The 21,008-nt window shown below is 52.1% G+C and overlaps 1 protein-coding gene across 2 annotated transcripts in view; it reads right to left on the bottom strand.

Annotated features, from left to right (window-relative positions):
* Positions 1-20,670, bottom strand: part of ACSL6 (acyl-CoA synthetase long chain family member 6) — a 64,050-nt gene extending 43,380 nt beyond the window's left edge. For both annotated transcript variants that reach the window (XM_010590124.3, XM_010590131.3), the window contains exons 1-2: positions 20,572-20,670; positions 2,330-2,550 (exon numbers count right to left, since the gene is read on the bottom strand). In XM_010590124.3, the coding sequence (XP_010588426.2) occupies positions 2,330-2,550; positions 20,572-20,620 (270 nt within the window). In that variant the 5' untranslated portion in view covers positions 20,621-20,670. The remainder of the gene's footprint in view (positions 1-2,329; positions 2,551-20,571) is intronic.
* Positions 20,671-21,008: the final 338 nt, after the last annotated feature.

Genomic DNA, 21,008 nt, shown 5'->3' with positions numbered 1-21,008 from the left:
TTTATTATGCTTTAAGTGAAAGTTTACAAATCAAGTCAGTCTCTCATACAAAAATTTATATACACCTTGCAATATACTCCTAATTGCTCTCCCCCTAATGAGATAGCACACTCCTTCCTTCCACACTCTCTTTTTGTGTCCATTCTGCCAGCTTCTGACCTCCTCTGCCCTCTCATCTCCCCTCCAGATAGGAGATACCAACATAGTCTCATGTGTCTACTTGATCCTAGAAGCTCATTCTTCACCAGTATCATTTTCTGTCCCATTGTCCAGTCCAATCCCTGTATGGAGAGTTGGCTTTGGGAATGTTCCTGTCTTGGGCCAAAAGAAGGTCTGGGGACCATGACCTCTGGGGTCTTTCTAGTCTCAGTCAGACAATTAAGTCTGGTCTTTTTAGGAGAATTTGGGGTCTGCATCCCACTGCTCTCCTGCTCCCTCAGGGGTTCTCTGTTGTGTTCTCTGTCAGGGCAGTCATGGGTTGTAGCCAGGTACCATCTAGTTCTTCTGGTCTCAGGATGATGGAGTCTCTGGTTTATGTGGCCCTTTCTGTCTCTTGGGCTCATAATTACCTTGTGTCTTTGGTGTTCTTCATTCTCCTTTGCTCCAGATGGGCTGAGACCCATTAATGAATCTTAGATGGCCGCTTGCTAGCATTTAAGACCGCCAGGGGAGGATTTTAAGCTGGAATCTGAATCACGTTTCTCACCATGTTATTGTTACCAGGTCCTATGTGATCTGGGACCCTCTTACCTCTCTTACACCATTTCCCACCACTCACCCCTCTGCTTACTCCTCTCCAGCCACTTTGGCTTCTTCACCCCTGGGGGACGAGGTAAGGGAGAGCTCAGTCTTCCCAGGAAGGGAGGTTTTAGCTGTGTCCAGTGCCCTATTCTCCCAGCCAGGCCCCCACACACTAAGCCAGAGTCACTCCCTAGTCATGCCCTTTCGCCACCCTGATCCTATACAGACCATTATCATCTCCAGCCCAGTCACCCACAGCTGCCTCCCACACCTGCCCCTGCCATGACCATCCTTCTAAAGTATAAATTGGCCATGTCTGACTGAAAACCCAAAATAAATCCATGCTGCCTACCCCGGGAATCCCTGCCCAGTTCATGAGGTTTTATCCTTGCAGACCTTTCCAGGTGAATTATAATTATAAGCTTACCAAAAATAATTATTCTTAGTGCTTTCTCTGCATTATCTCACCAAATCCTCACTACAACCATAGGGGGCATGCATTTTTTATGATCCACTTTACAAGTCAGGCAATTGAGGCTCAGAATGTTAAGAAGCTTCCAAGGGCCATAAAGCTAATGAGAAGCACAGACAGGCTTCAAGCTCAGGGCTGCTGATCACCAAAGCCCATTCTCATCACCACTCTGCTAGACCCTCTCCAGCCCTTCTCCGCTAACCACCCACCCCAACTGAGTCAACCACCATGTGCATTATCGCACTCCTGCACCTTCACACACATCATTCTTTCTGCCAGAAAAGTGTCCGTAAAATTCTAGCTCCTATTTTGATCTGTGCCCTCCCCTATTAGGCAAGACTCTGCCATGCTTAAGACTGCCAAGATGCAGTTTTGTCCAGAGCAAAAGGCATGGTGCAGAACAGTGCATGTAACATGGTACTTAGAAGGAGGTGCAATATCAATACATTTGCTCATGGATAAGGCAGAACTGTTAAGACGGGGTGCCCAGGGGAGAACGGAGAGGCTGGGGGAAGAAGGCGGAAGATTTTCAGTATATGTCCTTTCGTTTCTTTTGAACTGTGTGAAAATGAATAGAACTAAAGTTTACAAAAAAGGCAAATAAATTCCAACGAGCTTAATAAATAAATCCCACCACTCCTCCCAGACTTCGCTTGGAACACCCTCGTCCAGGCTGGGCCACTGCACCTTCTTCCCTCCATGGCTCCACCCATGAGTCTGTGGAGGGCCTTGGGGTGGGCTCAGCTCAGGACCTCAGCACCAGGCCAGGGCTGGTCACAGGGAGAGTTTAGGAGGGAATTCATCTGACAGCCCCTTGACAACCTGCTTGGGGTTCCAACAGATGTGCTGATGGACCAAAGCCCCCACATCCAAGAGCAGGCACCTGAGGCCCAGTGCAAGGCCAGGTCAGGCTCTGTTCTCGGGAGAGACAGAGGAGTATCTGGTAGGAGGCCCTGTCCAAGGCCGCTGCAGGGCTTACTGGCTGGCTCCCAGAGGAACCATATTCTCTGGGCCATCTGAGATCAAGTAAGCCAGAAGTGGCAGGAGTTTGGCTTCTGCCCTCAAAATACCAGTCCTCTCCCTGTGCCCTCCATAGCTTGCTCTCATTCTGCTCACCTCCACTTCCTCCGACTGCCTCAGGAGGTCACATGGTGGTTGCAAGGCCTTTGGCCGATGAGTGAACCAGTAGGCGAGGATGGCAGCCAGGGCACCCATACTCACGAGGGTGGTGGCTGAGAGGCTGCAGAAAAACTGGCCCAAGTCACCCAGCTCAGGCAGCTGCAGCATCCTGAGGATCTCCTGTGTCTGCATCTTCTCCAGAAGCGAAAGGACAAACTCTGCAGGAAACAGGAGGGGCTGTGAGAGAGGCAACCTTGGCAGGAAGGCTAGGGAGGGGCTCCTGGGCCTTTCCTCTCACCTGTTCTGGATCATGGGTGACACATTGAGCTTGGCCCTGGCCCTGGCCAAATATATCACAGAGTAGGCCCTGGGCTAGCCGAGGTGTACAGTCTCCTGGTACTACACCGTGGATGGACTCCAGGCCACCATCCACCACCCACAGCCACCCTCATCATGGGCCCTCAGTCTTTGGAAGCACGGCTATGGCTTCCCTTTTTGGAAAACAAGGAGAAACACAACTGGCCACTCTGCAGCCACAGGATATGAGCCAAACCCAATTGATTGACCTCTAAGGGAGGAGAGATCAGCTGAAATTCTAATAAATGGCATTTGTGCTAAATTGTAACATTGCCACGTAAGAGATGAGATCAGTGATGTGCAAAGTCATCGGAGAGAGAGAAAAAGTAAAGCTCTTGGATCAAATCCCTTCTCCTTCACTTATAAGCTATGCAAGGTTGAAGTACCCCACCTCTCTGAACCTTTGCTTCCCCATCTATAAACAGGGGTACTACCACTCAGCAAGGAAGCTCCTCACACTGCATCTGGCATTCCAGGGCTAAAGAGATGGCTAAGGGATGTGCTTGTCAGTCCAACGAGGCTGCTCAGTCCAGGGAACAGGAAAAGGGCTAGAGGCAGGCGTGGACCAGGCCAGTCCAAACACTGGGCAGAGGTAGCTGAGCCCAGGCACCGTGGTCCCACAGAAGGCTTTATGTTCTACAGATGGCACTGCAGGGTGTCTGAGTCCTGGGAACACTCATCAACCACCCACAGGTTCTGGGTGTTCCCCATGGAGAAGTGAAAGCGAGCACCTAGCCGGCCAGAGCATAACTCTCACTGAGCTCACTGAGCCGGAAATCCAGTTTTCCCAGCAGCCTCCTTGAGCTTGGTAAGTCATGAGGCCATCCCACAGGAATGACCCACCCCTGGCATATCAATCAAATTAATATTCTACATCAGCAAAATCAGAGGCCCAGCTATGGACCATAATGAATCCCCCAAGGAAAGCCTTGGGGAGGACTCTGGGAAGGCAGTCAGTTGGCCTCCATGGGATACTTACTCCCCTAAGCTACAGATGGGGAGACCAAGTCACAGCCAGGTCTATTGGATAAACAACTCATCATACAGTGGAAAACCCAGACATGCCCACCAGCTCTTGGTGGGGGCCCTGAGGTGGCTGCTCTCTCTTTTAACAGGCTGAACTGACTCAATGGGCTTAGAAGCTGGGGCCCAAGAAGGACTTGCCCAGCCCCTAAAGTCTCAGCTATCTTGTCCTAGTTTTAGAAAGACCTCTGGAGGGGTACCTCACTACCACCACCCTGGAAACTGCTCACAGTTGCAGCGTGGTGCAATGCTGGAGTTTTCACAGAGCACAGCCCGATATGACTGGCCCATCCATCCATCCATCCATCCATCCATCCAACCATCCATCCATCCAACCGTCCAACCGTCCATCCATCCATCCATTCACCTACCAGATCCTATGCAGTCCCTGCTCTCACCAAGCCCAGTGTTGGGCATTGGGATGAGCCCGATGTGGGCCTGCCCTCAGTCCTACAGGGGAAGCACTGAGGGAGCAGACAGGGTCTAAGCTGTGATCAAGTACAGGGAGCCAGAGGAGGTACCCAACTCAGGTACAGGGAGTCAGAGCAGGCTTCTGGCAGGAAGTGGTATCGATGCTGAGAATGAGGGAGAGAGAGGAAAGGGTGTCAAAAGGCAAAGAGAACCAAATATACAAAGGCTGGAGTTGACATAGAGCAGGGAGCACTTAGGGAACTGAATATTCTATTCAGGAAATAAAGTATTCAGCCTGAGAAATTGTGTACAAGCGTCGTGTCACAAGTCTGTGAGGCTGGCTTCTTGGATGTGCTGACCATTCAGTAGTCACCAAAGTATCACAATGCTCGGTCGAGGGAATAGTGGGACTTGTCTAAACTTCCTGAATTCCTGAAGTCTGGGAAGACCTTGCCTATACACCGTGCTGTTTGATTGTATGATGGGAACAGAGGTGCCACTGAAGAAGTTACCTTCTTTATTTACAGGTATGCAGTAAGAGAGTGGTGGAGCCAGGACTCAAACCCCAGATGAAACCAAAACCAAACCAAACCCACTGCTGTTGAGTCGATTCTGACTCATAGTAACCCTATAGGGCAGAGTAGAACTGCCCCATAGGATTTCCAAGGGGCGCTTGGGGGATTTGAACTGTCATCCTTTTGGTTAGCAGCCATAACTCTTAACCACTATACCTCCAAAATCATCCCCTTGTGTGGAACCGTGGCCACCCCACCCCTGCCAACACTAGGCTCAGACCCACAGCCCACCCTCTCCTTTGCACTGGTCTTGAAAGCACAGAAAACCAGCTCCAGATCTTGTCAGAACAGCCCAGTCTGGGTTCTGAGAGGTGGAGGCAGAGCTGGGCCACGAGGGCTTATGAACCAGAGCTGGGCCACCAGGGTTAGCCAGCCAGGTTAGCTGTTCTTCTCCATGCACACACCATGAGTGGGCTTCCTCCTGGCCTCACATCAAGAACTCTCCATCTTCTCAGGGCTAGGGCCTGCTCCTCCAGGAAGCCCACCAGCCTGGGGCGATGGAGGGCAGTGGGAAAAGGGCTTTGCTGCTCATTCCTCATCAGGTTCCTACTTTGGTGCCCATACCTCAGGAGGCTTCTGAAGTGGCTACAGCTTCTCTGGTCCTGAGGCTGGGCCTGCCTGCTCCCTGGCTGGGCAGCAACCAGAGGGTCTCGTTCTGGCTCTCTGAGAGTCAGGACTGCTTGCATTTATGCTGCAATTCCCTTCAGAGTTTGCATGGCAGAGTTGCAAGTTGGGGTCCTCTGAGGACACTGGCCTCAGAACCAGCCTTGCACCGTTAATCACTTGGCATGGTACAGGATAAAGCTGGGAATCTGGTCTCACCTCATGACTTCACAGGGCCTTGGCCTTCTCTGACCTCCATTCTGTGGGGCTTAGTGGTCCCTGGGGTATGGACCATGGCTGCCTCCTTCCATGTCCCAGGAGGCTTTCCTGGTTGCAGCAGTGTGGGGGTGGAGGAGTACCCAAAGGAATCAGCAGTGCTGGTGTTGCCAGGTCAGCGGTTGTGTTTGTAAATACTCACCTGGCAGGAGGGCCCAGCCCTCAACATGAAAAAGCCTCCTCTCCTCCTGGCATATCCCATGCCCTCTTTGCTGCTGGCACAGACCAATTTAGAATACCAGGTGGTAGCACAGGCTGGTGAGACTGAGACTTTCCCCTACCTCACCATGTCCTCTGCTGACTCAGGGCACATGGAGGTTTCGTGGTGAAAGCCGTAGTTCTCCAAATCCAAGACAGAAGGGAGAGCAAGGAGGGGAGCCCTGGTGGGAAGCATGTCAGCTCCAAGGTGGCAGGATATCAGAGGCAAAGCCCCAGAGCACATTTTCTGTGGAAATGGCCCTGGAACCCACGGGTGGGCTCCAAGAGCATTCTGCTGGTCTAGCCTCCTAACCCCAGCACTGCAGGCCTTCACAATCGAGCTAGATGGCTCTGCAGGATTACCTCCTAAACCTCTCTCACACCTGAGCACACCTCTCCACCCCCACAACCCCTAGCTTGGGCCAGCCACCACCAAGTGTAGCCCACACCAGCCTCCTCACAGGCCTCCTTGCTCTAATCTGTGCTTACACTCATATCAAAGTTATTTTCCTGGTAAACAAATGTGACCATTTCATGCCACTGCTCAAAAATCTTTGCACAAAAGTCCAGATTTATCAGGCTGGCACCAAGGCCCTCCATGATCCTCAGATTCTTCCCTCCCCTTAGAATCACTCCAGCTTCCCTCTGCATCCACCTGGAGGTGGTGGTGGTGCAATTTCAAGGTCTCTGCAAACCTCTGAGGCCTTCAGAGATGATGGGGAAGCACAAGTCACATCACTGAATCATCAAAGAACCTCCTCAACTCCCAATCCCAACCTCTCCCAGGGCAGGGTCCCTAGCAAACAAGCTAGATAAATGGCCAGAAGGAGAGTTCTGGTGCTGGACTGACCTGGGTTCGAATCGTGACTCAAAGCTGTGTGACCTTGGGTAAGTCCCTTTGCCCCTAGGGGCCACATCTCAAACAAGCTCATGGACATTAGATGCAGTGCCAGCGCGTGGTAAGGGAAACACCCAGTATACAGTAGCTAGCTGAAGCGGTCGCTCCGTCTCTTTGCAGCCAAGAGGACTCAAAGGCAACTTGCAAAAGTAGATGCAATCACACCCTACCTTTCCAGCCGGCTCCTGGCACTGGGGAGGCGTCCTAGCTGGTCCTGATAGAGCCAGTCTCCCTTTATAGGGCCTGTGGAGCTCAGGGAGAGAGCTTACCACATCTTGATCAAAGCACGAAAGTGGTGACAGCTGTGTCCCAAGTCTGGCCTCCTGGGGACAGCCGATGGCAACAGCTGCCTGTTCTGAGAAGCCAGGTGGTGGTGGAGGCAGTAGCAGTGGTGGCAGAGGCTCCCTGGTGGCTGTGGTAGCAGGTCTGGCAAGGACTTGGGCGCAGAGCAGCTCTGTGAGGAGCTGCTGGCCCTCAAGGCCCCTGATGCCCCCCCCATCTGCATATGGGGCGGGCACTGGCTCAGATCAGCTCTGGGCCAAGCAACCCAACCTTAACCCTCACTCCGCCAGGTGGCCTGAGCCTCAGCTCACACCTCTCTGCTCCTCCCTGCCAAGCCTGTCTCTCAGTCCTGGAGAGGAGTTTGCCAAATGAGTTTCTAAAGAACAAAGCCTCCTTACATATGCATCTGTGATACCCATTAGGGGCCAGGGCTGGGGACCGGTGTGCGAGGTGGGTTGGTAGAAGAAGCGAGGCATGGGATGTCAGTGCACTGGCACTGAGGGAGTCCTGCACCATCCACCCAGGAGATGCTGCCTCCCAGACTCTCCCAGGGCATCTCTGCTCCACCCCCCCTCCCCCGCCACAAGATCACACCAGTCTTCTCTGGGAGAGGAAAGAAACGGCACAGTCCCAGATGAGACAACTGCTCAGGGATGCTCTGGGGGCTGGAGACTCTTCAGACCAAGGATCAGGGTCAGCAGCCGGAAGATATGAAGATATTGACTCCCCTCCCCACAAGATTCCAGGGCAGCACAACAGCTCCTCCCTAATGCCTGCTCTAAGAAGCATTGTTTCTTGGATTGCCTGGGGACGGCCACTCAGAAGTCAGAATCCATACCCTTGCCCAATGTAACTAAAGCTGAGCTCTGAAATCCTGTAGCACCTCTGCCAGACTGGGACACCGAGGTCCCAGAGGCTTCTAGAACCTCACTCCTGCCAGGTCTGTCTCCACGGGGTGAGGGGTGGGGTCAGGTGTGGTCTATTCCTACTTTCGTGGCCAGCATGTGGCTGGGCACATAGTAGGCACATGGTGGCAGCTGTCGGCAAGTAAGAGAAGTCCAGGCCACAGAACCCAGCTCACCACCATCCCTACCACTGCCCTACTCACATCTAGGGCTTCCAGGTGTTTCTGAGTTTGCCCTGACTGGGTCACTGTCCACTCAAACCCAACCCATCTCCCCTGCAACGAGACTGTCTGACGCTATGGTCCAGTGCTCTGAGCTCCCTCTTTGAGAGCTGTTTGTAAAACCTGCCAGGCAACTCGAGAGCCCACAGGCCTTGCAACACCTTCCCTGGGGCTGTTACGGCTTCCACACAGTTCACCCCACCACCTGGGGGTAGGGCATAGAAAGAGCTTTCTGCCTCAGCAGCCCTCATCTGGAACTTAGCACCAGCCTGCTCTGGACCCTGCTCCAGAGCTCCTACTCCCCACAAGCCACCCAAGAAAGCTTTAAAATGGGCAAGCTAGAGACCTGTCTCTGACCTCGGGACCTGCCTTCTGCCCACAGAGACCCCACCCCTTCCTTCTTGGCAGAACCCCTACCTTTCTCCAGACGTCTTCAGAGATGTCTTTAAATAACACAAAAGCTTCCTTTAATGCTTCTTAGGTGGGTTGTGGAGCAGAAAATCCAGTGGCCACAACAAAGGCCCTGGCTGGTAGAAAACCATGCAGGGTGCTGTGGGAGGTAACAGTGGGCCCAGGGCCTCGGGAGCAGTTCTGCCCCAGAAAGGTGTGGCCCAGGCACTGGGTGAAGAAAAGCACAAACCTTACCACCACACCTGTGTGATCTCGACCCACAGAGACACAAACACAGCAGCACACACTTTGCCTGACATCCACCCAATCTGCACAGGATGCAAGCACATCTCTGATGTGAGAGAGGGGCTTTCTCCGCATCTTCCTAATTAGATCCCCAGAACCATTAACAACTGGGGCAGAGATGGGGCCAAGGGAATCACCAGGTCAGACCCACTGCATATCCTTACAAGAGATGGGCCTGTGATAAGGGGTAGACAGGTTACATCGTGGCTCACATTGCTGGCCAAGCCTGATTTAGCTCTGAAGGTCCAGTTGAGCCTCTTAAATGTAGAAAAGTCCGACAAAGGCTGCTATTGACTGACCACTTACTAGAGTCACCTGTCCCAGTCTAAACTCGCTGGGAGCACGCCTGCCTTTAGCAATTCGCTCAATGGCTCCTCTGGCCCCACAGACATCCAGCACCTTTCAAGAATTTCACTCACCAGAAGCCCTGGTCAGGGAACGTAGGCCCACATTTCTGACGGTCACACCAGGAAGCTAGGTTCAAACAACACTTTCAGGAACTTAAAAATATGAATAGCCTTGAGAACAGAGGAGCAAACAGAAACACAGTGTCTTTCACAAACTCAGAGATAAAGGTTGTCCTCACCAAGAATCAGCACGACAGAATTCTCACAGCAAAAAAGGGCAGGGGAGGCTAAAACAATGGCAGCTGTCCCTTTGGAAATATTTACAGGATACAATCACCCAGACTGATCGGTGTGGATGAGCCCAGGCCTCCTCCTCCTTCTTCCACACGAAGCACCACAGGGAACATGCAGAACCTTACGGTTACTAACCAGGGCTGTGATTCCCACATAGGCAGAGGGACACCTCCTGGCCAGGCCCCACTGTACAGGAAGCCAAATCCCGTGGCCATAACGTGATCCCTTCCCTTCTGGCCATGCCCACGTTAGAGCTGCTAGTACCCTGGCCTTAGGAACAGTGATCCATTTCCATCACTGATCCAAACTACCTGAGGACACGCTGCAAACTCTACAGGCTCAAGCTCAGTTTAGGGCATGTGGGCTACACCTGGCAGGGTCATGCTCTCATAGCTCTACTGTGGGCAGTTGGGGTACACATATGATAGGCTGTGACCTCCCTCAGCTCGGAGAAGTTCTTTAAGGTAAGGAGGGGCTGCTAAGATACAGGTAGGGTCACTGAGGTGAGGGGAGCAAGAGAGGGATTTCCTCATCTGCTTGTCCACTCAGGACCATGGCTGATCTGCTGGGGACACCCTGCTCAGGGAGAAATGTCCAAAAGACTCAACCTGGGGCATAGCCTCAGTCAAGGACGGGGAGCAAGAGAGGACCGGGGCAGGGTGGAGAAGGAGCATGCAGAGAAGGGGAGGAGAACCAGGGTATGGCAGAATCACAGAAGTGGGTTGGCAAGTCACAGGAAGAGCCCACAAGGTCTTGGGGGCACTTCCCAGGAGCCCTTGCACAGCTGTGGGAAGGGGCAGAAGCCTGGCTCCACTGAGGACTGGGGCAGGAAGTTGAGGCCGGGAGGATGGCATTTAGCTGCAGAAGGAAAAAGATTGCAATTGGTACTGTATATGTATTTGCCTGTACTGTACTGTGTATGCCTCAGGCCTTAAAAACCTAATGGCACCCATCAGCTAACATGACCTAGTACCCTGGCTTTTGGGATACATATGTGCTCAAGGTAAGGCATGCCTCTAGATCCCTGCCAAAGGGACTACTGCTGCAGCCAGGAACCAAGACGGTGCCCACTATTCCATGTATGAGTGTTTTTTCTTAGATTAGACAATAAGCAGAGAAAAGAGAGTTTTGCCTTTGGTTAAAGGTAAAGATTCTGGCAAAGTAGATAAATGGCAAATATATACATAGAGAGAGAAATGGCTTAATTTTCTGGCTTCCCCACATTCTGATAAATTCCTCTTCTGAATGTCACAAGAAGAAATAAACCTGAATGTCCCCTAATTCAGCAGAATGCTGTGCCAGTCAAAAGAACCCTTTCACCTCCTGAGTCATGTCCCTGGAGTTGCCTCTCAGTGCCCCTGGGTGGCCAAGTCCTGATGCTGGCCTGTGAGAGCCTGTGGTGTCCACAGGGTTAACACCAGGGCTCAGCAGCTCAGCCCTCAGCAGCGCTTGGAGCTCAGAGCACTCAGGCTCCTTTTCAAGGCCAGAATGAATGGAGAATATGCAAAGGGCCACCTCCCCAGGCGAAAGCAGGGGAGGGCCTACTGCTGGCAGGCCTGCTTCACTCCACTCTGTGGGCTCCTCACATGAAAGAGTTTGTATTCTTGGTGCTAGCTCCAGCCCCTGGCCAGGCTGGGGCTGTTCTCACCATGAAACAAAAATCTCTTTCAGACCAAAGCAAAACGAGGCCTGCTGCCTAGGGAAGGCTGCTGGACATTGTTTGTGCTGGCCTACTCAGAGTGCCCATCACCTGGATTCTCACTAGATCTACCATCTTTCTAGAGGGAAATGAAGGCCTCTGAGGCAGCTAAGGAAAACACTGTGTAAGGTCGGGTTGGGTGAGATTAAGAAATGGGATTGGCCTATTCTGAGGCTCTTTTGGTTTTGTCTTTTTCAAAAAGAGTAATGGCTGAGTATGAGGTGACAACATTTTCTGTGTGAGGGAACTTTAGCAATTGTCATGGCACATAGATGGTAAACATGGAAAAGAAATAGGAACAAAAAAAGTGACAGCAAACAAGAATACCTTGCAGTGCCCAAAAAGAATTTCTGTTAAGAATAGAGGCCAGTTTACAAAAGCAAAAACATGGAAGCAACCAAGGTGCCCATCAATGGATGAATGGATAAATAAATTATGGTATATTCACACAGTGGAATACTACGCCTCGATAAAGAACAGTGAGGAATCTGTGAAACATTTCATAACATGGAGGAACCTGGAAGGCATTATGCTGAGTGAAATTAGTCAGTCGCAAAAAGACAAATATTGTATAAGACCACTATTATAAGAATTTGAGAAACAGTTTAAACTGAGAAGAAAACATTCTTTTGTGGTTACGAGAGGGGGGAGGGAGGGTGGAAGAGGAGTATTCACTAATTAGATAGTAGATAAGAACTACTTTAGGTGAAGGGAAAGAGCACACAATACAGGGGAGGTCAGCAAAGAAGTTCCCTGAATAAACTGAATGCTTCGAAGGTCAGCGTACCAGGGGCAGGGGTCTGGGGACCATGGTTTCAGGGGACATCTAAGTCAATTGGCATAATAAAATCTATTAACAAAACATTCTGCATCCCACTTTGAAGAGTGGCGTCTGGGGTCTTAAACGCTAGCAAGCAGCCATCTAAGATGCGTCAATTGGTCTCGACCCACCTGGATCAAAGGAGAATGAAGAACAGCAGGGACACAAGGTGATTACGAGCCCAAGAGACAGAAAGGGCCACATGAACTAGCGACTACATCAGCCTGAGACCAGAAGAACTAGATGGCGCCCGGGCAGGGAACACAACGAAGAACCCCTGAGGCAGCAGGAGAGCAGTGGGATGCAGACTCCAAATTCTCGTTAAAAAACCAGACTTAATGGTCTGACTGAGACTAGAGGGATCCTGGTGGTCATGGCCCCCAGACCTTCTGTTGCCCCAGGACAGGAACCATTCCTGAAGCCAACTCTTCAGACATGGATTGGACTGGACAATGGGTTGGAGAGGGATGCTGGTGAGGAGTGAGCTTCTTGGATCAGGTGGACACTTGAGACTATGTTAGCATCTCCTGCCTGGAGGGGAGATGTGAGGGTGGAGGGGGTTAGAAGCTGGTGAAAAGGACACGAAAAGTGAGAGTGAAGGGAGAGAGCAGGCTGTCTCATTAGGGGGAGAGTAATTGGGAGTGAGTAGCAAGGTGTATATGGGTTTTTGTGTGAGAGACTGACTTGATTTGTAAATTTTCACTTAAAGCACAATAAAAATTATTTAAAAAAAAAAAAAAGAATAGAGGCCATATATATCACCACCCACCATCCACAGTGGAGCTGCCACAGGTGCTCTCAAGTGGGAGGGATTTATGGTAACCCAGGGTCCAGTGTATGGGATCATTAGTTTCTGAACACTCCGCAGGGCTCAGACTTCATCTTCAACGGGGACAACATGGTAAGGTTATACTTCAGTGTTTCGCAGACTTTCAGAGGTCAGAATCATTGCTTTTCTCTTTTCCTAGGTTTACCGTGAGCTGTCCATTAGCTACAGCACAAATTTTGCAACACAATTCTTTAGCGTTCAGTTGCTAACCCAAAGGTTGGCAGTCTGAACCCACCATTAGCCCTGTGGGAGAAAAGATCTGGTGATCTGCTCCCAAAAAGATTAGAGCCCAGGAAACCCTACGGATCCTATAGGATTGCTATGAGTCGAAAATGACTCAATGACACACAACAATGTGCAGCATGGATTCTACTCAGCCCGCTTTAGCAGGGAGACAATGAAACAGCAAGATCTCCAACACACACTTAATGATCATTTAGCCTGACAGGAAATCTAGGATAAAACCACTTAGGAACTGATTCTGGTCAGATAGGAGGGTTGGTGGGTGCTCCAGATCTCCCACAAGCCAAGGGAAATAGGCCTTGTCAGTTTCTCAGCCCAAAGAAAACACCCAGCTCTGATGCCTGTCCACGGGCTGCCTCCCTCCTCAAGTCTTCCTGCTATTAGCTGTGGGCGCACAGTATGCTCATAAGCCAAGATGCCAGGCATGTCTCTGTGAGAGTTCATGCAGCTGCCCCAAGGAGGAAGAATACGAGGCAGAGGAGGAGAGGAGGAGAAAGGACGCTTCAGTCCTTTAAGGTAGGAGGGCAGGAGGAGCCTCCACTGGGGAGTCGTAGCCCCAACAATAGTCCTCAAGCTGGAGGGGAAGACAAGGCTTTTCAGCAGAGCCCAGTCCTGCTTGGTCCCCCAGGATCCACTTCCTGTTTTGGTGGGCCAGGCTGTGGTATGCTGGGAGTGGGGAGGGGTTCCTAGCATTCATTGGTGGGGTCTGTCCCAGCGCTGCCTGTTTAGCCCGGACCTACCTGCTCCCTCTCTCATTCCTCCAATAGCCAGCAATCACTGAGTCTGTCCCTGGCCCCAACAGACAGGTGCCAACCTGAATTTGCTTATCCAAGAGCCTGAAAACTGAGATGATGATTGTCCCCTCACTGGCACCAGCCTGGCCTGGCTTCCTGCTCTAAACCGCCCAGAGGCAGCTATCTCGGAATGCAGTCCTGAATGGGTAGATAGCAAATCAGAAGCAAGCCCCCTCCTGACCTCCAGCTTTCCATGGACTTCCCCCTAGCCGAATGTCTAGACTAGGTGTCGGGAGAGGAAGGGTGCCTCTGGGAAGAGTGGGTGGATAGGTTCGGGTGGGACCTCCTGGGATTTGAAATCTTTCAAACTCTGGGATTTGTGGTTGGGCTTCAGACTAGATAGCTCAGCTTGGCCCAGAATTTCTGTCCCAACCCACTTCCCATCTGTCCATTTCTGCCTACACAGACCCCAAGCCTCTCATGAATCAGTCATCGCACAAATAACTGGGAATGACTACACCAATCATGGAGCTCCCAGAGCAGCCAAATGGTGATGGGGGAACCACCCTTGGACATCCTAAAGGATAACCCAAAGACCTAAGCTAACACTCAAAGCCCTTTCCTCACCCCGATCCTGGGGCCCAAGGGTCTCTCTGTGGGACAGTCAGAAGCCTGTGAATGAAGAGGAGAATTGGGCCTCCACACTTTGGAAAAGCAGAAAAGGCAAACATAAAGTGTACGTCATATCCTGGCACCACGTGGATGTGCTCAGTTGCTACCGCCCCCCGGCGTGAAGCAGCTTCCTCCTCAGCCTGCTTACAGGGGCCCACACACACCAATCACTGGCCAGTCAGAGTTCAGCCTCAGGCCTCAGAGACTCCAAACATTCTCTGCCCTGGGCTGTGAGCTGGATGGATGAGTTGAAGCTCCAAGCAGAAGTGGTCAAGTCACACACAGAGTATGAGACAGGGATGGGCAGGAACTCCAAGCAGGCCAAGGCAGGCTTAAAAGGGCCTGCCCCAGACAATGGGGCCATCACATCAGACCATCCAGTGAGGTGGAGGAACTTGACTGGGCCTCCTCTTAGCTTTGGTTGGCAGAATGGCCAGAGCTCCCAGTCTATTGGGAGAACAGAACTTTGGAGCTCCCAGTAAATAACATGATCTCACCTTCATAGGAGACTATCTTTCACAAAACCAGTCACCCATTTTTCCATTCATTCACTCATTCAGCAAATACTTTTGGAGCACCTCCGTTTGTGCCAGGCTGCATTCGTTCTCAGCACTGAGAGATTGGCAGTGAACAAAGCTGGCCCTGTCTGCAAGGAGTTCACACCTGCTTTTCCCTACTGCTTCTATCATATTGGCATCATCCCCCACTTGGGCACACAGCCTGGCACCTAGTAGGAGCACACTCAAGATCTGCTGTTGCTGATCGACTTGTGGTCAGAAGACAGCTTATAAAACGCTTCATTATTAAAATAAATTATTCTCTGGGGATTTTTTTTTAAATTGTATTGTAGATGAAGGTTTACTGAACAGATATTTCTCATTAAACAGTTAGTATACATATTGTTTTATGACACTGGTTAACAACCCCACGACATGTCAACACTCTCCCTTCTCAACCTTGCGTTCCCTATTACCAGCTTTCCTGTCCCCTCCTGCCTTCTAATCCTTGCCCCTCAGCTGTTGTGCCCCTTTAGTCTCGTTTTGTTTTATGGGTCTGTCTAATCTTTGGCTGAAGGGTGAATGAACCTCAGGAGTGACTTCATTACTGAGCTAAAAGGGCGTACAGGGGCCATACTCTTGGGGTTTCTCCAGTCCCTGTCAGGCCAGTAAGTCTGGTCTTCTTTTGCAAGTTAGAATTTTGTTCTACATTTTTCTCCAGCTCTGTCCGGTGCCCTCTATTGTGATCCCTGTCACAGCAGTCAGTGGTGGTAGCTGGGCACCATCTAGTGGTACTGGTCTCAGTCTGGTAGAGGCTGTGGTAGCTGTGGTCCATTAGTCCTTTGGACTAATCTTTCCCTTGTATCTTCAGTTTTCTTCATTCTCCCTTGCCCTGAAAGGGTGAGACCAGTGGAGTATCTTAGATGGCAACTCACAGGCCTTTAAGACCCACTGGGGATTCTTTATATCACTCATTTATGCAACAAACACCTAAGTATGCTGTGTGCTTGACCCTGGGCTGGGGGCACAGAGATGAATCACCCTGGCCCTGTCCTCAAGGAGATCACAGGGCCCATGCAGGAGGCCAAAGACCACAGTTCAGTGGAATGTGTGTCACAAAGGGATGCAAGTGGCTTGAGTGGCAGAGGAATGGTGTCACCTTAGCCATACACATGCCCAGTTCCAACCACACCTCCTTGAGGCAAGCACCACACAGAATAAAGTCAATGCTGCTTGGCCTGGCCACTCTAGGGCCTGCAGAGACCAGCCCTGGTGACCTCACCAACCAAGTATAATTTGTTCCTAGACCCTCATTTGTTCTTAGTGCCAAACTTCTACTCACACAGGTCTTTCTGCCTAGAATGCCTTTTTTCTCTACTCCCTTTTTGCATGTAGGATTCCTAAACCTCCTTTACGACCTAGCTCAAATTGTCATAATTTTAGCTAACATTTAAAGCTGGTGGCACAGTGGTTAAGAGCTACAGCTGCTAACCAAAAGGTCAGCAGTTTGAACCCATCAGCCATTCCTTGGAAACCCTATGGGGCAGTTCTTCTACAGAGTCACAATGAGTTGGAATCAACTCATTGGCAACAGGTTTGGTTTTGGTTGGTTTTCCTGTATGTCACCCCCTGCTCTTGGTACTTGATATGTGTTCTTTTGTTAAACCTCCCCTGTGCCCATTGATGAGCCTGCCTGGAGGGGCTCAGGCCCTGGCTGACCATGCCTAGTGGTCCTTCTCTGGACTGGAAGATTAGTGAAAAGCTTGGGGAATTGTAGAGCTCAGTGCTTGACTCACGGTAGGTGCCCAATGAAACAGTAATTAAGTCAGCATATTTGCAACAACACTCCTCCCCTCTTAAAAACCTCATTCACACACAAATACAAAATAGTTCGTTCAATAAATATTCTTTGTGCCTACTATGTGTATAGGGTCGCTATGAGTCAGAACCAACTCGATGGCAATGGGACTGGTTTTTGGATGTGTCACGTGCTGGTTGGGCACACAGAGTAGTTTCTGTCATGCAAAATCTTATAACTTTTGCCTTTTTTTCCAAATAAGCCAGAAGTCAGAGCCTCATACTCACTCATCCTGCTTGCTGTCTGTTTGGGACAGCTCTGGGTCTCATCTGGGGCAGGAAATGAACCAGAGTTGGCCTTCTGAAGACCAACCAAGGAGCCTTTATAATCACAACGGGCAGAAACTAGCTTGAGAGCAGAATGACCATGTTCTGTCGCCCCCTGCTGTCCATGTACTCTGCGGTGAGCCGCCCGCCCCCCTCCCCCCCCCCCCCGCCCCGCCGCCCCACATCCTACTACACAGGCTGGGAAGCACTGAGGAGATGCTGAGGTCAAAACTCTCACACAGTGGTGTACCCTGTGTGAATCCAAGTTTCCATTTGTGAGGCAGGCCAGAGAGCCACCTGTTCTGCCTGGAGTTCCACCATCTATCCTGGTCCTAACTACCTTCTCAGACTCCTTGGGGTGGTCACAGGCCTCAGGCCAGTCCTCCACCCTAATGGAAGTCCCAGGTTGGGGATCCAAGTGGGGCTGATCTGAGCCAGGATGTGCAAGCCCTGCCCAGCACATCTATAGTCAGCTGTCTGCTACACCAGTTGTTGGACTGGCAACCCTGCTTCACCCCTACAAGGGCTAGCCCCTCTCCCCCAGGACCTCTTCCCTTCTCCTTCCTGGAGCCCAGCCTTGACTCAGGCCCTCCTTGGGCCACATCTATCCTCATCCATAACATCAAAACAGCCCCCTGCTGCTCTCCTGGCCTATACTCCCCTCCCCTTGACCCAGCTTGGACACTGCAGCTAAATCTGGGCTCCCCGTCCCCCAACTAAAACCCTGATCCCTCTCAGGAATTCCTTCCCCACCATTCCCAGCCTTTATCCCTACCCACAACCCAGGCACAAGACCTTGAAGACTTCCTTCACCCCAGTTCTCCCTGTACACCTTTGCTGGCCTGACTTCCTCTATCTGGAGTTTGGCCTACCTGCCTCTGACAAATGCCCCTGTACGCTGCAGAAGCCCAATCAGGCATCACCGGTGGTCAGGTGTACAGTTGGCAGATTGGACCCTGCACAAGGGCACGGGGCTGCATCAGCCTAGAGGAAGGGGCACCCTTTTAGAAATTCATTCACTACTTTGCTAGGCAGAGGCTCCAAACCATTGCTCCCATAGTCCTCTGAGTGCTCTCAGCAAAGAGACCATGTTTTCCCAGGCCCAGAGCAGCATATGACTCATGCTGGACCTATTTTCCATGTTTACTTATTTACTCCTCAATATAAAGGTGAGGTCTGGGCTGGCCCTGGACTCAGTGCTGGCCTCCCCGATGGAGAAGAGGGTAGGTGCAGCCCTTGCACTCCTAGAGCAAGCTGTGCACACATCTGACTTCCCCAGACAGTGTGCTCCTCCTCCAGCTGCCACCCTCCCCACACCAACACTATTTCCTCCCTGAGGCTCCCCAATAGGGCAGCCCTTGCCTGGCCCTACACTGTCTCCCCAGGGCCTGACTGGGTAGAAAAAAGCACAGAACTCTAATAAAGAGTGACATCACCTTGGAGTCCTCTCCTTTTTTATGGCTGAGCTCAAGTGATCTGGCCACTGCCACAGGAACTTGGAGATTACAAGGCAGAGTGCATTCTTGAGTGTGCTCGCTAAATCAGGGTTCTTAGCTCAGGAGTCCCCTCTGCCCCCAAGGAAAGGCTAGGGTCCAGGCAAAGTCCCAAGCTGAGTGGACATACGACCTGGGAATGCCCCAACATGTGTCTGGGGTGTTCCATCCAGTGAGCGCCACATACTTGGTCTCCGTCTCTCGCTCTTACACCAAGTGCAGCATCCTGAGGGAGTTCCTGTTTGCATTAAGAAACTTGGCCTCTGTGGAAAGACCTTCCCCAACGGTCGCCCTGCTTGACCGTTCTGAAAGCCCTGTGCAATCCTCCAGCGAGGCAGATTCTCAGTCTCTCGTTTTGAAAAACACCTGGTCACTTTGGGAAACACTCCATAAGGAAGCAGGACAATAAGGCCAGTCTGAGTCAGTGGTCTGCTAAACTCCACAGGCTGCCGATGACCCCTGCCACACACACACCTACAGCCTCCTGGCACCTCCCTGCAGCCACAAAAGGCCAAGGCTTCAGAGCGCTACCCTTGGACTCATGACTGAGAGGGGCCTCCAGAGGGTAGGGCAAAGGGTCCCCAGCACTGAGGAGAGGCTCCGAGACCACCACTCAAATACTAAATGGTGCCTGTAACTATTATCACCATCATCATTATTTTGATAACCCCTGTCCCCATTTCGAGCCTCTACCTTGCCTGTTAGATGCCCACATCAGACCCAGAGTGGCTGTGCATGGCCTGTCCGCAGACATGAGCAGATAGAAGGAGCTTAGGGAGCTGAGGGGATTAGAGAGGCCTCCCCAGGCCCCCACCCCATTCACGGAAGTTGTCCCCATGGCAATGGTGAGGGTAGGGAAAAGTGATCACCTGGCCTATCAACCTCCAGGTTAAGCATTGGTTGATCAATTAAAACCTCAGATCAAACCTGGGTCTGCCAGATAATATCTGTGTGGGCAAGTCGATTAACCTCTGAACCTCAGTAAAAACGGACGGTAGCAACTTCCTAGGATTTTCTGTGAATGTTAAATAACACACGTAAAGTTACACGTTAAGGATTTTAAGAGTCTACTTCCTCCCCTTCTTCTCTGACTCAACAAGAATCTTATTACTTCCTCTGATGCTGTTGTTTGAATGTGAAATAATAGTAAACACTGACATTTATAGAGCATTTGCTCTGGGCTCAGCCTAGTTTACAGCCAGTTTAAAGATCAAGCACTTCACATACATTATTCGGCTAATCTGCACAGGGGGGCTGGGGGTGGAGACTTTTAGAGGCATTATATCCCAGTGGCATTATACCCTAGAGGAACCAAAGGTTCAGAGAGGGGAATGGCTGTGCAGGCATCAGAACGGATGGGTGAATGGGTCTGCGGTGGGACCTCAGGTGCGTGTGTGGCCAGGGCGCTGGGTCGGGATCCAGCAGGGGTCCTCATAGCCTCTTGGCAGGAGGGAGGGACTGACTCCTGTGAAGGAGAAAGGAGGGGATGGCAGCAGTGGGAGCACAAGCTCTGCCTGCGCAGAGTTGAGGAGCCAGGTGAACCCCACTTTTCAGAAATCTTGCACTCTGGCTGAAGGGCAAAGAGACAGGGGTCTTGAGGAAAACCCCAGGCCAGGGATCAAGAGGCCCCAGGTCAGTCCAGGTTAAGTTGCTGACCTGCTGTGGGACCCTCAGTTTCTGGTTCCCAGGAAAGGGATACGGGCGCAATAAGTGTGCCCCGCTTTTGGCCTAAGAGGAAGAGTGGGCTCAGGGCCTATCCTATACGCAGATTATCTCTGCCAGAAGCGGAGGGGCGCGCGAGAACCAGAGGGGGGTTGTTGTGGTGGCGCAGGGAGCAAGACCGCCCATCTTTGCAGACCCAGCTCCTTCCCAAACCTGGCTGGGAGCCTGAGATAATGGGGGTGGGTGGGTGGCTGGGCTGCCCGGGGGGTCAGCCTGGGTGGGGAATTCAGCGGCTGTGGTAATGTTGAGACCTCCATCCCGGGCCAAGGCCCCACAGCGCTCCAGGGATGCGGGTCAAGGACGAAGACCGGATGACTTACCCGCGAACAGCCAGAGGGAGCCCCCTGACACGAGGAAAAAGGTCAGCATGTCCGTCAGCGGGGCCCGGCCTGGCCCTCAGGCCCTCCGCGGCCCGAAGCCCCGCAGCCTCGCAGCCCGAGCAGTCGCCGCGCCACCGCCGCCACAGCCGGCGCCGCCGGGTATTTTTAGCCCCCGCCGCCTCGCTCCGCAGCACCCCCCTCCCCGCGCCGCAGCGGATTCTCGGCGGGAGGGGGAGGCGGCGCGCGCTCGGCGCAGGTGCCCTCCCCATCACCCCAGCCATCCGCAGCTGGGCCGGGTCCCGGGAGCCCCTGGCGCTGAGAGGGCCGCGTCAGAACGGCCGAGCCCCCTGGCGAGGGAGGGGCCGGGCCGCGGCGCGCACCAGCCTTTTCCGCCCGCGTCCCCCAACGTCAGGACCCGACGTTCTGGGGAAACAGGC

The sequence above is a fragment of the Loxodonta africana genome, chromosome 2 (assembly GCF_030014295.1).
Source record: "Loxodonta africana isolate mLoxAfr1 chromosome 2, mLoxAfr1.hap2, whole genome shotgun sequence".
NCBI lineage: Eukaryota > Metazoa > Chordata > Mammalia > Proboscidea > Elephantidae > Loxodonta > Loxodonta africana.
Note: the sequence above shows the minus strand (reverse complement) of the source record. Positions and strands in the feature narration are given on the sequence as shown.